We start from the raw sequence: 13,389 nt of genomic DNA on the forward strand, positions 1-13,389 counted from the left end.
GCTCGCAGCTCCCCCCTGGGCCACCTGCTGCCTCGCCCCGCACACTTGCAGCCCGGGCCGACGAGCACCTCATCCGTGCCCCTGCAGCCGGCGCAGAGGAGCAGCTCGCCTGCGCCAACCCAGCTCCGGCGGACCGACCTCGCCGGCTCGCCCCTGCAGAGGAGCAGCTGCCCCGCGCCGGCCCCGTCCCGCTCCGAGCTCGCTCGCGCCGGCGCCGGCGCCGGGCCTGCTCCAATTCGCTCGAGCTCAGCTGTTGCTGTCGACTCGATTCGTCGCCGACTCGATTCGCGATTTGTTTTCCCTTTGACACGAGTTTGTTTGGTGGCAGCCTACCCCCCATCGAGACATCCAATCTTTTTTGTTTGATGGACACAACCCAACAACGAAAGGCCGAGTCCGATAGTTGGGCCTCCGTTTAGGCCCAGAAAACGCTCGTCCGCTTGGTCCATTGAGAAATCATCTGCGGTACTGTTACAGTCGGCAACTTTTGCAAGCTCACTTTTGTTCAAGTCTTTGCGAATCAGCAGGCAAGTTGAGGGTGTTCTGAGGCTAGTTCAGTGCAAGCATGTCCACTTGATTCTATTACCTGAGCTGACTGAGGGTCATATCGGATGTTCGGACGCTAATTAGGAGGATTAAATATGAGTTAATTATAAAACTAACTGCAAAAATCCTATAATAATTCACGAGACGAATCTATTAAGCCTAATTAATCCATCATTAGCAAATGGTTACTGTAGCACCACATTGTCAAATCATGAACTAATTAGGCTTAATAAATTCGTCTCGTGAATTAGACTCCATCTGTGCAATTAGTTTTATAATTAGATTATATTCTAATCAGTATCTAAACATCCGATGTGACATGTCCTAAAGTTTAGGACGCCGAATCCAAACAACGCCGGATCCAAACAGGCTCTAAAGTTTAGGACGCCGGATCCAAACAGGAGTCAGTGGCTGTTTCAGAACCATATACTAGTGGTTCAGAACAGCCTGAAAGCATTATCCTGCTTTTCCAGTCTCTAGCTAGTCATGTACGCCGTGGTACTGCTATTTGTGGAACAACCAGGGAAATAGCAGCACAAGAACAAGGATATCAAAAGGACAGTTTGCAATGGGCTTATGAATGGACCTGATGGACCTAATCGTGGCACTCCATCCTTAATGACAAGTGTGTGTGGCAAATGGACTGGACTGTAATCGTACTCTTGCTGAATATCTCTAGGACTGCAGTAACAATCATACACTTCAATCACTGTGTGCACACAAAGCAAGCATAACCAACACGTTTTTTGAAGAATCATTCGGGAACAACCAAGTTGAAATACTTCTTTTTTTCAATCGATTCGCAGAGGCACAAATCCAAAAATCAGGGCACGTCACTTTCATCACTTCTTATTATTCTAGTCCAAAACGCGCCAGGTCACCAACAGAATCAACCGTCTTCTAAGACGGCACAAGCACCGGAAACGGTCACTTTCACACAATCTCACAGACAGAGCTCTTCATCACGAACCAAAAAACGCCAGCAATACAATTCTCTCTCACAAACACACACACCAAAAACAAAAAAACACACGAATTTCCCCAAAATATCTAACTGTAAGCATATATTAAAGAACACACACACAGGTTGCTGCAACTAAACTAATGCCTGGATTAAACTAAGATTAGATTAGATTAGATACACAGTACAAATGTCTACTATAATATCATGGTTCATGGACCTATGCTCATGGATTATCTATTACTAAACACCAGGGCATGACAAGGTTCTGGACTGCAGCACCAGCCTAAATCATGTCCCCCATGTTCACCAACCAATCTTAGAATATTGGGTTATCTGTCAAATGAAGGCCAATCAAGCATGTTCCTGGCAATCTGTTCCAACTGATAAAGCAGCACCCCATGTTTGAACTGATCAAGAATCTGCAATGGCATGCTCATGTGCGTCTTTCAAAAGGAGCCTACATGTTTTTTCCTTCCTGCAAGGACAGCCAGTCTACACAATGATATGCAAGAATATGGCATATTCTGCCGCTTGCGTCCACGTACTTCCCTATCTAGCTTTTCTGTACTTAAGCATCATCGACAGAACAACCAATTGCAATCTGTTACTTCAAGGTCTAGAGACAGGCTATCAAGCACACGGAGACATCTGGCAATGCCAGGCTTGAAGTAAAGCAATGATCGATAAGTTATATTCACAGAAATTAGTATCTGACCAAGTCATTACAGTAGATAGGGGGGAAGAAGAAAAGAAAAGGATCCTCTATCATATGACTATGATATATTAAAAAGAATGGGAGGTGAAAGAAATGTCCTCTCCGTTGGCCGTGCCATTTGTCTATCACTCGGGGATCAGCTTCAGGATAAGTGAACCAAATTTCACTGTCCCACACAGCATCATCCGCAAGAGACACACGGATCAAAAGCCATCTCTGCTCATCCATCTATAGTGAGACATGTAGCCGGCTCCAGCCTACTAGCGTAGAGTAGCTCTAGTTCCTGACCATGATGCGCATCAATAGATACCTCCTCAATAGCATTAATGCTGACGACCACGCCATGGTGAATGACTCAAAAGTCCAACACAGTCGAGGTGAGGTTCATCAGCCGACCCAAAGCATTCGGAGCAAACTTCCTCGCAAAGAGGTAGCAGACAGAGGTGGGCTTCGAGTTATAAAAGCACTGCGTACCATTATTCCTGATGGTCTGGATGAACTCTTCTGTGATGTCTGCAGCACCATAACTTGCTGGATGCGGGCCTCCTCTTGACCAATCAACCCATGTGATGGTCCTGTTGGCGTTGAGGGGTCCATGGAACAAATGAAGATAAGTTGGTATGTAATGCTCATCTGGGTAACAGGATGGCCTGCAATGCTTTCTGAAGATTGAGTAGTACTTGTAGTCTGCTACTATCTGGACAGCCAGTTCCCGGTTAAGTTCAAACCACTCTGACCCTTTTCTCCATTGATCCGCCATGATGTGAGGTGCCATGCGCCGGTTGTACCGGCCAGCACATTGAGGGGTGTCGATGTTGTAGGACTCAACAAAACTGTGTGCCGAGTTAATGAGGTACTCGTAGACTGTTGGGAAGTTGAAGACAGGAATACAGCTCTCCGAGAGCAGCACAAACCGCTCATTCGAGAAATCCAACAAGGCATTGGCCAGCAGGCGCTTCTCAGCATCCACAAGAGTTATTGATCCCCAGGACACCTCCTGCATTGGAAAGAAACAAAATGTTAGAATGTGGAACAATGTTATCCATTGATAAAGGGCTTGAACTGCAAGCACAATAAGGAGATTCAGCAGAGGGAGGAACCCACACATTACGCTGAAATTTGAAGGTCGTAATATAGCCCAAAAAGAAAAGGGAGAATAATATCTATCACTATGAAAACCCACTTTACTGAATAGGTCAGCCCAACCTTCTTGACCGAATACTTATTAAATGATTGGGCCAGAACCTTTGTCAAGCAAGAATCTCATCATCACTCATCTGAAATTCGTGAACACCACTAGTCGTTGAACAAATGAATGAAGTAGTTAACCAACCTAAGCACCTAGCTAGCATTGGGACAAGCAAGCATATTCCCCTAGAGCAAAATCCTCACCAATTTGCACACACATATCCCAATCAAGTTGAGCAGCACATGGCAGCCACCAACTAGCACGACATGCGGCCACCAAGGCACCAGCTATCCAATCAACTGTAGATTTTTTTTTCTTTTTGGTGCAAGACAATAATGCGACGAAAATGCTCAAGCTGCTGGATTGCAATGTGCTTCTAGTAGTGAAGATAGATTCATCATGAGGACAACAAATGAATTAACATAACAATCAATGAGCTAACAAGAGTACTAGTAGTGGATTAACAATAAGTAAGTAAATGAATGAGGTGAAAGCAAGAAAGGGCAAAGCAACAACCAACCTCGCTGGGGATCTGCCTGCCGTAGAAGGCCGAGTTCTTGGATACGTTGAGCTTGTAGTCCGGCACGGTGTGGACGTAGACGGAGTAGAGCCCCTGGTGCCCGCGGAAGAACTTGTCCCAGAGGGGCGCGAACGGGATGGGCCCGCGCGTCATGAAGAGGAAGGCGACCTTGGGCACCCGCTGGAACGGGAAGTCCTCGGCCCTCGGCACGAGCGAGGCCCGCCAGAAGAGCTCGTCGTCGGTCATGGAGTGCGCGAGCCGCGGCGGGTGGACGAAGGCCTTGAAGGCGAGGCCGAGGCCGCAGTCCCGGTCCCGCGGGTCGCAGCCGTAGGTGGTGGCCGGGAAGAAGAGCTCGGCGTGGGAGGCGTTGTAGTAGTACCGCGCGACGCTGCCGCTGACGGAGAGGCCGAGGACCACCCCGCCCATGAAGATGACCGTGGCTGTCACGAGCTTGAGGAGGCCGGTGGACCAGTCCTTGCGCGGGGTCGGCGGGAAGTAGTCGGACTCCTCGTCGCCCATCCCGCCTGTGGCGGCGCCGCCCGTGATGCCGCCGCGGGACTTGAGCGTCTGCTTGGAGTCCCCGCCCCACATCTCGGGTCAGGGAGCCAAGGATGGAAGCGGGGGGGATCGGGCGAGATCGGGGCCTCGCGACGCCGGGATCGGAGGCCCGATCTCCTTCCTGGTGCCCCCGCGCGGAGATGGGATCGAGTGCCGCTGGCTTGGCCCCTCGGCGGAAGGCGCCTCCTGTGCCGGTGGTGCCGGTGCGAGGACGCCGGCGACGAGCCGCGCGCGCAGCTGGGCACGCGGGGGGAGGAGGTGGTGGAAGGGGGGGAGATGATGCTTAGCGGCTAAGGAGAAAGGGAGGTCGCTGTCGGGTGGTGGAGACGGGGAGGGAGTGAGCGACGCGGGTCGGGGGCGGGGAGCGTGTCTGCTATTTATCGGAGGGAGACCCCCCCGCGGCCGCGAGCGAGATTTCTCGATGAGGTCGCCGACGAGGCAGGGAGGGAGGGAGGAGGTGGTCTGGAGGGAGGATGGGAGGGAGGGGAGGGGAGGGGGTGAAACGGTCAGAAGGCGGGGCCCGCGCGGAAACGGTGGTGGCGGGCCGCGGGGCCCGCAACGTGGCCGTGGCAAAAGTTTTTTTTTCCCTCTGCCCCTGCCCCCGGGCGGGGCGGGGCGGGGCGCGGCGGAGCGCGTGGAGAATTGGCTTGGGTGGGCCGCGAGTGGAGGCGGGCCCACGCGGCGTGGAGAGTTCGCCGCGCGACTAGCTACTAGGTTCACGCGCTCGTGCCGGGGATTGTAGGGCCCGCCTGTCATGCATAGATAGACGACCGGGTTTGGCGTCTGGATTCCGGAACGGTCGGGCAGCGACCGGTGGGGCCAGCCGCGTGGGTCCTCCCCGTCAGTGGCGTGGGCAGCTGCCGTGACAGGTAGGAGTATGTGTGTGTAGGCAACCGGCCGTTGGGGCCGGTCGGCACGCATCATTTGTTGTGTATGGTTCGATAGTTGGACATCTGGGGAAGCAAACGGTGATCAAAGGTTAGTAACTTAGGGTAAAAAATGGCGGAGAAAAAGATAGAGACATCTGGCAGAAAATATGTTGAGCAGCAACGCATGCAAGCTATACTTGCAACCAACAAGCGCGTGCATGTGTACGTGCGTTAGAAACAAGGCAAGGCAGCCGTACTAACTAAAACTAAGTACGCGCACGCGTCTACGCCATTCTTTAGTACGTTACGTACTAGGATTCCTTGGCGCGCTTTGTACGTACGTACGTACGTACGTAGGATCATGTTGTACGTACGCGCTTTTTTGTACGTGTTGTGTATATGCTAACAAAAACGGTGTGGCGGAGCATCGGATGTGTGTATACATACATACATACATACATACATATATACACACACGCGGAACGGCACGAATGACAGCTGCGAATAACCATGCATGCACGCATCATTACTGGACCTCCATCCATCCAGAGCTCCATCTGGTGACCATCTACATTATATATATTCCTTGGTTTCAGCAATCGTCTTCTGCTCTTGTATGCTAAGGGGGTGTTTGGATACGAGTGCTAAGTTTTAACAGGATCACATCGGATATTCGGATGCTAATTAGAAGGACTAAACATGAGCTAATTACAAAACTAATTGCACAGATGGAATCTAATTCGCAAGACGAATCTATTAAGGCTAATTAATCCATCATTAGCAAATGGTCACTATAGCACCACATTGTCAAATCATGGATTAATTAGGTTTAATAGATTCGTCTCGCGAATTAGACTCCATCTGTGCAATTAGTTTTATAATTAGACTATATTTAATACTCCTAATTAGTATCCAAACATCAGATGTAACAGATGCTAAAGTTTAACACGGTGTTCCCAAACACTCCTAAATGATTATTAGTCGACGCCATTGACCGTTGACTTCATTTCAACGGACGGCCAAGTCAATCAAGGAGGTCAAGGTCAGCCCCGTCGCCACCCGCCAAATCGGACAAGGACGGACGTGGTCAGAGCGCTGACTGCCATGGGCCCGGCCCGCCCCCAACTTCCGGCCCAAAAATACAAAGGAACGTTGGCCCATCATCGGCGTGCTGTTGCTAGACGAATCATTCGTTGACAGTCAACGTTCCTGGTCGGAATAATAGTAGGAGTAGGTGCCTGCCACGACTGAGTCCTTGTTGCTGCGTGCAAATTGCAAAGGCAACCACCGCACCAGACCCACCACTCTCTTTCTCCTCGCGTTGCCTCGTTGCCTGGACCAATAATCCAGCCAGTTGGATCCAATCCACCACCACGCACCAGGCCCGGCCCGACCTGCCCACCAAACCCGCCCGCCCAACGGCCGAGCCCAACCACTCCCCCATTCCCACGCACGGGGAAGGGGGGCTGGCGAGTTTTCCTCGCTCTCCTCTTCTTCCTCCCCCCTCACATCATCACCTCGCTCGCCTGTCGCCTCCGCGTCGCCAGAGGAGGGGCACAGCGACTCCGCGAGGGGAGATCCACCCCCGACCCGCCGCCGCCGCCTCCGCCCCGGATCTCCTCCTCCCACGCCGCCGCCCGTCGCCTCCGCGAGGCCAGGTCAGGTCAGTCTCCACCCACCCTTCCTCTCCCCTCTCTCCTCCCCCCCACCTCAATCCTAGCTAGGGTTCCTCCGCCGCCGCCCAGTTCCGCCCGCTCCACCCCCTCGCTCGCCCCGCCCGCTCGCTTCCGCTCCAACCGTCCTAGGGTTCCGGTAGCAGCACCGCAGGCAGCCGAATCTCCCACCCCAGGCCCTCACCCATTCCCGGGCGCAGCGTCCTCCCCTCCACGCTCCAGGCGGGAGCTCCGATTCACCCCCGCCCACCATTCGCTTCGCCCCCTCACGATTCCTCGCGTGCTGGTTGGCGCCATCGCGGGAACGGAATGTCACGCAGGCCGTGCTCAAAACCTTTCCCCTTTTAAGAGACTCCCGTCTACCAATGACCACGCTTCGTCCGTGGGATCAATCAGGCTTCCGTTAATTTCATTATCATTACTTTACATCAGCTGCTGCTGCTGCTTCAGTTCCTAGTATGGTATGGTATGGTATGGTATGGTATGGTATGGTATGGTATGGCATGGCTGCTGCTAACTGTTGCCTGTGATAGGTCTGATAGCGCGATGGCATCTCCATGCTCTCATGCTCGTGTTGCGCCACATGTTCAGCGGGCTATGCCTTTTGCGCCTCTCAGGGGCGGTCTGACTCGCGGTAGCTGCCTGCTTAGATGCTGTTGGGAAAGCAGTTACCTGTTCCCGCCTAATCCCCACCAGTTACGTCCCAACTTTCGGCAATGAATCGCAAGGTGTCCAGCTCCAGCATCTTGTTTGTCTGGATGTTAGCGTCGCGCCGGTTTACCCGGGAATCGTACCTTAATGGGAATGCTACTGAATGGGGAAGAGCTAGCTTGAGTGGACTAAAATGGAAAATTGATAGAATCAAAAAGAAAATTCTCTATTTATTATTCACACCCGTACATTTGTCTGCTCACGTTCGACACGCAGACTTCAAAGCTTTATCCTATCTGTCAATCATGACTGTGCCATACAACTATCTGTACCTGCGAAATCTACTTGCTATGAGTTCATATATGGATGTTTTTGAATTTTCAATAATTATGAGTTCATCTACTCTTACTCAAACATGTATGGTTCTTGAACAGGATCGATGGATAACCTCTCCCCGAGCACTCTGCTCAATAGTATCTCCCGTCTTGGTGTCTTAACATCTGATGGCTCTACCGCGAGACCCAAGCCTATTCAGAAGTATTGCCAGAATGTGTATGATATCTCAAGCATCGTGAACTCCCTTCTTGAAGATCTTTGCAAGTCTCCGGAAGAGCAACTCAATGAGGTCCTAAGAGATCTTGACACTGCTATCCATGAAGCTTCAGGCCTTATTGGAAACTGGCACCAGACTACCAGCAAGATATATTTCGTAAGTATATACAAGTCGATATACTCGCTTATCACCTGTCCTCTCCACTTTCGATACATTATGCTTTAGAATGATGTTACCCAAGGAAAATCAATCGGTCGCCTTTTAACATTCACTGCCCCTTTCCATTTCTTACTAGGTAGCTGCTACTCTTTTGATTCTTTTATGTGAAAACTCAGTATCTCACATGCATTGGCTAGATACAAATGTTTGTATTATCTGTTAGCATCACCATTTAGCCTTTCTCACTGTCTCTTCTTATTGTGTCTAGCATTTACACTAACAAGATAAGACATCGCGAAGATTGCTATCATCCTAATAACATGACCTCTGGGTCCCTGAATATTGTAATTTTTTAGCTGTAGTTAACAGCATATGTTGCTTATATGAATTGAAGCATTTGAAGATTCATATAGAATCAGCTTTCGGGCCAACATTAACTATGATTGGTCACTTCTTTTGTTAAATATAATTGACATTCTTCTGTACACTAACCTTTAAAGTAACTATGATTGGTCATTTCTTCCGTAAAATAAAATCACCATTCTTCTTACCTTTCAAGTGGGCTGGGAATTGATCTTCTGTTCATAATATGGTTTTCTCTAGTTAGCATATTGATTCAGGGGAGGCAGCATGTAAATCTTATAGGTAAAGACTTTACATTAGCCACGCGTGTGTTTGACTTCCCACCCGCATGATGGGGCTCACGCAGGCACACCGAGCCAAACACGTTTATGCAGTCGCCGTCAAGGCCCATGACCGATGCTGCCTCCTCTCTCTCTCTCTCTCTCTCTCTCTCTCTCTCAAGAACTCCCAGATCTCTGGTGCGGCAGTTCCAACACCGCTGGTGGTGGCAATGGCCGACTACAGGCGACCAGGCTGGTCGGTCCCCTCTCTCCCTCCCTCTCCCTCTCAGATTGGTGGCATGGTGGTGACTGGAGCTCACCGGCTGGAGTTGATAAGGACTGGATATAGGATTGGGGATTCAGGGTTCAGATTGGGATGTCCGGTGGGTGTAGAGGGATGGCTGGGGCAGCAGCTGGCCTGGCGATGGTGATGGGTGGTGGAAGACAAGGCAAGGCGGCAGGGATGCTGTTAGCTGGGAGCCAGCAGGGAGGGTCTGCAGCGGGGGAGAGTAGCTGCCTTGATTAGCGGAGGATGAGGTGGAGGGGCGGTGGCGGGAGGTGGGCGGAGTGGCGGCAAGGTCACCAGCCGGCGGCCGCGGGAGGTGGTCTAGGCCGGTGGCGGCAGGGGAGGCCAAAAATGGAAGGCAATTGCTTCCCTAATCATTTGTTTCCTTTATAGGTGTACTTTGTGACCAGTTTACAACAAGGCTGCGCGTTTGTTAGCTGTGTCTGTACTTATATGCTATTCATGTATGAGGGAACTTGCGTGAGTTAGTGGTGGTTCAGTTTTGTCTTTTGCACAGAACAGTGTACTTGTCCTTGTTACTGATATTCATTAATGTTTATGCCATTACGCATGAAACCCTTTGTGGTCCATCATGTTGGTGTAGGTGTATTCTGAGTGTTTACATGTTCATGGATCACCCCCACCCACCCACCCACTTGATGAGTGCCATAAATATCGAAAGCTATTTGTGAATTTCTGAGAGCCATAAATATTGAAAGCTACTCGTGAATTTCTGATTTGGTGATGTTTTTATTACCTTAAAACAGGGTTGGCAAATTGAGTCAGTAATATCAGATATTCAGGGATGTTCCCTTCAGCTGTGCCAGCTGGCTAATTCTCTGTCGCCTTCTCTGACTGGCTGTGCCTGCACGTGTATTGAGGTAATGAACATCGATTACTCTTTTCTTTATTGCTTCTATTGGTGAGCCTAATTTCTGTTACTCATCAATCTGACTCATCTGTGATTTTCTACTTTTTGTAGAAACTCCAGGACATAAATTATGAGCATATGTTTGATCTAGTTAAGGATGCTGCCGTGGAGCTTGCTGAGACAAGCACAGTGAGTTCTGAGAATCTGTTGAAACTAACAGGTTTATTGAGCCTGTCAACAAACATGGAATTGTACATGGAAGCTGTTTCCCTTGAGAATCTCAGAACAAGGGCACTACGAAGTGAGAATCGTGAAGAACTGGATCTAGCTGAGCAGATGATTCCACTGGTCAACCATATGCATGATCGCCTTCTGAAGGAAAAACAACAGCTGCTAATCAACGGGGTGCCTATTCCTGCTGATTTTTGCTGTCCACTGTCCTTGGAACTGATGTCTGATCCAGTTATTGTAGCGTCTGGTCAGACCTATGAGCGGGTTTATATCAAGTTGTGGCTTGATGAGGGTTTTACTATCTGCCCGAAAACACGCCAAAGACTTGGTCACTCCAATTTAATTCCTAATTATACTGTGAAGGCTTTGATAGCTAACTGGTGTGAATCGCATGACATTAGGCTACCTGATCCTATGAAATCCCTGAAGCTGAACTTTCCTGCAGCTGCCTCCTCCCTCCAGGATTTGAATGCCGCAGGTGGCAGTCCTCTACATCCTAGTGTCATCTCAAGGGCTAATATTCCTGGATCACCAGAAGCAGATGTGTATTTGAGAAACTTGAATGGAGCGTCTCCTCCCCAGAGTGTCGCCAATCAGAACTCTCATGTGCATCCCAGCCGTTCTGGTCATGAGGTCTCGACAAGTCAAACTTCAGAAAATGCAAATGGTTCTGCACCAGATATTTCAAGGTTATCACTTGCAAGCCCTGAAGCAAGAGAGTCTAGTTTGGAAGGAAGACGTGGTGGTTCGATTGGACAAACTTCAGAACAGTCTACAGAGGAAGCATTTCAATCTTCTAATTTAGATAGGGATATGCAGGACAACATGGCCAGTTCTTCAATGAATGGCAGTCTTCCAAATAGTGGTCAACTTGATGGGGAATGTGATAATGGGGTGACAAGGGTTCCAAGTGATAGGACAAATTACAGTAGCGATGCATCTGGAGAAGTTACAGATGGTGGCGGTGCACCTGTGCCATCTTCTGTTCCTCAAAGGGAACCTTTAATCCCTCCAAGACTGACCCCTAGAAGCCAATTTATTAGACGGCAAGCATCTGATAGGGGTTTCCCCAGAATTATATCTTCCTCATCGATGGATGCACGGAGTGATCTCTCTGCCATTGAGAATCAGGTTCGGAAGCTGATTGAGGACTTGAGAAGTGATTCTTTAGATGTTCAGAGATCAGCAGCATCAGAGCTTCGCCTTCTAGCTAAGCACAACATGGAGAACAGGATTGTCATTGCAAACTGTGGTGCTGTAAATCTGCTGGTTGGTCTTCTTCACTCGCCAGATGCCAAAACCCAAGAACATGCTGTGACAGCTCTTTTGAATCTGTCGATCAATGACAACAATAAAATTGCTATTGCAAATGCTGACGCTGTCAATCCTCTCATTCACGTCCTTGAGACTGGGAACGCTGAAGCTAAAGAGAATTCAGCAGCTACTTTATTCAGTCTCTCAGTTATTGAAGAAAATAAGATGAGGATTGGGCGATCTGGTGCGATCAAGCCTCTAGTAGACTTGCTAGGAAATGGCACCCCTCGAGGAAAGAAAGATGCAGCTACGGCATTGTTTAACTTGTCCATACTTCATGAGAACAAAGCTCGCATCGTGCAAGCTGACGCCGTGAGGCACCTGGTTGATCTGATGGATCCTGCTGCTGGAATGGTCGACAAAGCTGTGGCTGTGTTGGCAAACCTTGCTACAATACCAGAAGGGAGGACTGCGATTGGGCAGGCACGTGGCATTCCAGCCCTCGTTGAAGTTGTTGAGTTGGGTTCTGCAAGAGGCAAGGAGAATGCTGCTGCCGCGTTGCTTCAGCTTTGTACAAACAGCAACAGATTTTGCAGTATAGTTCTTCAAGAGGGAGCGGTGCCCCCTCTGGTCGCTCTTTCACAGTCAGGGACACCGCGAGCGAGAGAGAAGGTTAGCTATGCCCACAAGTCGTACTTTTTATAATGCAGTAGACACTTCTGATTCCCTGTGCTCGTGCCGATATAACTTTGTGGTGTGATTTGCTATTTGCCATGCAGGCACAAGCTCTTCTCAGCTACTTCCGCAGCCAAAGACATGGGAATTCAGCGAGGAGATAGCCTTCAGAATTTTTTGTTGTAGTGTACATTAAGCGTCGCCTTTTATGCCCCACATTGTAAGTGGGTTCCTGTTGTTCATTGGCTGGAAATATGCGGTGCCCGGTGCTCAAAACTGTTTATAGATTTGAGATTGTTAAGCTCATCTCATGTAAGTGTTGTGGGCGGTGAGTGATCTGTTGAGATGGTATCTTTTCGGTTTCTTTCCTTTTTTTGGAGGATTTTTTGTATAGCTTATCCATCGGTAGCAACTTACCTATTCACCGAGATTTTGTCCTGTACATGCTGTTAGCTGTGGCATTACGGTTGTTCGATGGCTGTGTAAATTATAATTGTTCTGCACCAAATAAACCTTGTTCGCATTTTTAATTGCTTGTTCGTCGTTGGGTAGTAGAAATTTTGTTGCGGTTCTCTTTCTACCGTATAACTTACGTCTGCACGATGGCATTCTGAAGTAAGTCTGCGATGCTACGCTTCCTGCACTTCTTTCAACATTTAGGTTCTGAAACTGCGGTCGTACATAGTGATAGCAAAGAGTTGGGCTGGGGGTATTTGGGAGGAGGGGGCTAAACTTGAGTCCTGTCACGTCGGATGTTCGGATACTAATTAGGAGGAAGCTAATTACAAAACTAATTGCAGAACCCCTAAGCTAAATCGCGAGACGAATCTATTAAGCTTAATTAATCCATCATTAGTGAATGGTTACTGTAGCACCATATTGTCAAATCATGGACTAATTAGGCTTAATAGATTCGTCTCGCGATTTAACCTAGGGGTTGTGTAATTAGCTTTGTAATTAGTCTATGTTTAATACTTCTAATTAGTGTCCATACATTCGATGTGACGGGGGCTAAAATTTAGCCCCCTCCTCCCAAACACCCCCTCAAGAAT

The 13,389-nt window shown here is 49.2% G+C and overlaps 2 protein-coding genes across 3 annotated transcripts; one reads left to right on the forward strand and one right to left on the reverse strand.

Moving 5' to 3' along the window:
* Positions 1 to 2,179: 2,179 nt before the first annotated feature.
* On the reverse strand, positions 2,180 to 4,939 carry LOC117859756 (glycosyltransferase BC10). Its single transcript, XM_034742941.2, has 2 exons — positions 3,935 to 4,939; positions 2,180 to 3,222 (listed from the first exon to the last, which is right to left on the reverse strand). Exons 1-2 carry the CDS (start codon positions 4,523 to 4,525, stop codon positions 2,581 to 2,583), a joined length of 1,233 nt encoding a protein of 410 aa, XP_034598832.1. The 5' UTR covers positions 4,526 to 4,939; the 3' UTR covers positions 2,180 to 2,580.
* A 1,946-nt stretch (positions 4,940 to 6,885) lies between these two features.
* LOC117859752 (U-box domain-containing protein 4) lies at positions 6,886 to 12,867 on the forward strand. Of its 2 annotated transcripts, none has more exons than XM_034742937.2 (5): positions 6,886 to 7,019; positions 8,120 to 8,394; positions 10,074 to 10,187; positions 10,289 to 12,334; positions 12,442 to 12,867. In XM_034742937.2, the coding sequence occupies exons 2-5, from the start codon at positions 8,125 to 8,127 to the stop codon at positions 12,499 to 12,501; spliced, it is 2,490 nt and encodes an 829-aa protein (XP_034598828.1). In that variant the 5' UTR covers positions 6,886 to 7,019; positions 8,120 to 8,124; the 3' UTR covers positions 12,502 to 12,867. The 2 variants fall into 2 exon arrangements, with proteins under 2 accessions (XP_034598828.1, XP_034598827.1); XM_034742936.2 differs by having other exon boundaries at positions 6,889 to 7,024.
* The last annotated feature ends 522 nt before the right edge of the window (positions 12,868 to 13,389 follow it).

This window comes from Setaria viridis, chromosome 6, assembly GCF_005286985.2.
Source record: "Setaria viridis chromosome 6, Setaria_viridis_v4.0, whole genome shotgun sequence".
Lineage (NCBI taxonomy): Eukaryota > Viridiplantae > Streptophyta > Magnoliopsida > Poales > Poaceae > Setaria > Setaria viridis.

Coding starts and splice junctions, on each gene's coding strand:
- LOC117859756 (XM_034742941.2), bottom strand. CDS start 4,525: ATGTGGGGCGGGGACTCCAAGCAGACGCTCAAGTCCCGCGGCGGCATC. Junction 3,223..3,934: donor GCAGGCAGATCCCCAGCGAG/GTTGGTTGTTGC, acceptor TTTCCAATGCAG/GAGGTGTCCTGGGGATCAAT.
- LOC117859752 (XM_034742937.2), top strand. CDS start 8,125: ATGGATAACCTCTCCCCGAGCACTCTGCTCAATAGTATCTCCCGTCTT. Junction 10,188..10,288: donor GTGCCTGCACGTGTATTGAG/GTAATGAACATC, acceptor TACTTTTTGTAG/AAACTCCAGGACATAAATTA. Junction 12,335..12,441: donor CACCGCGAGCGAGAGAGAAG/GTTAGCTATGCC, acceptor TTTGCCATGCAG/GCACAAGCTCTTCTCAGCTA.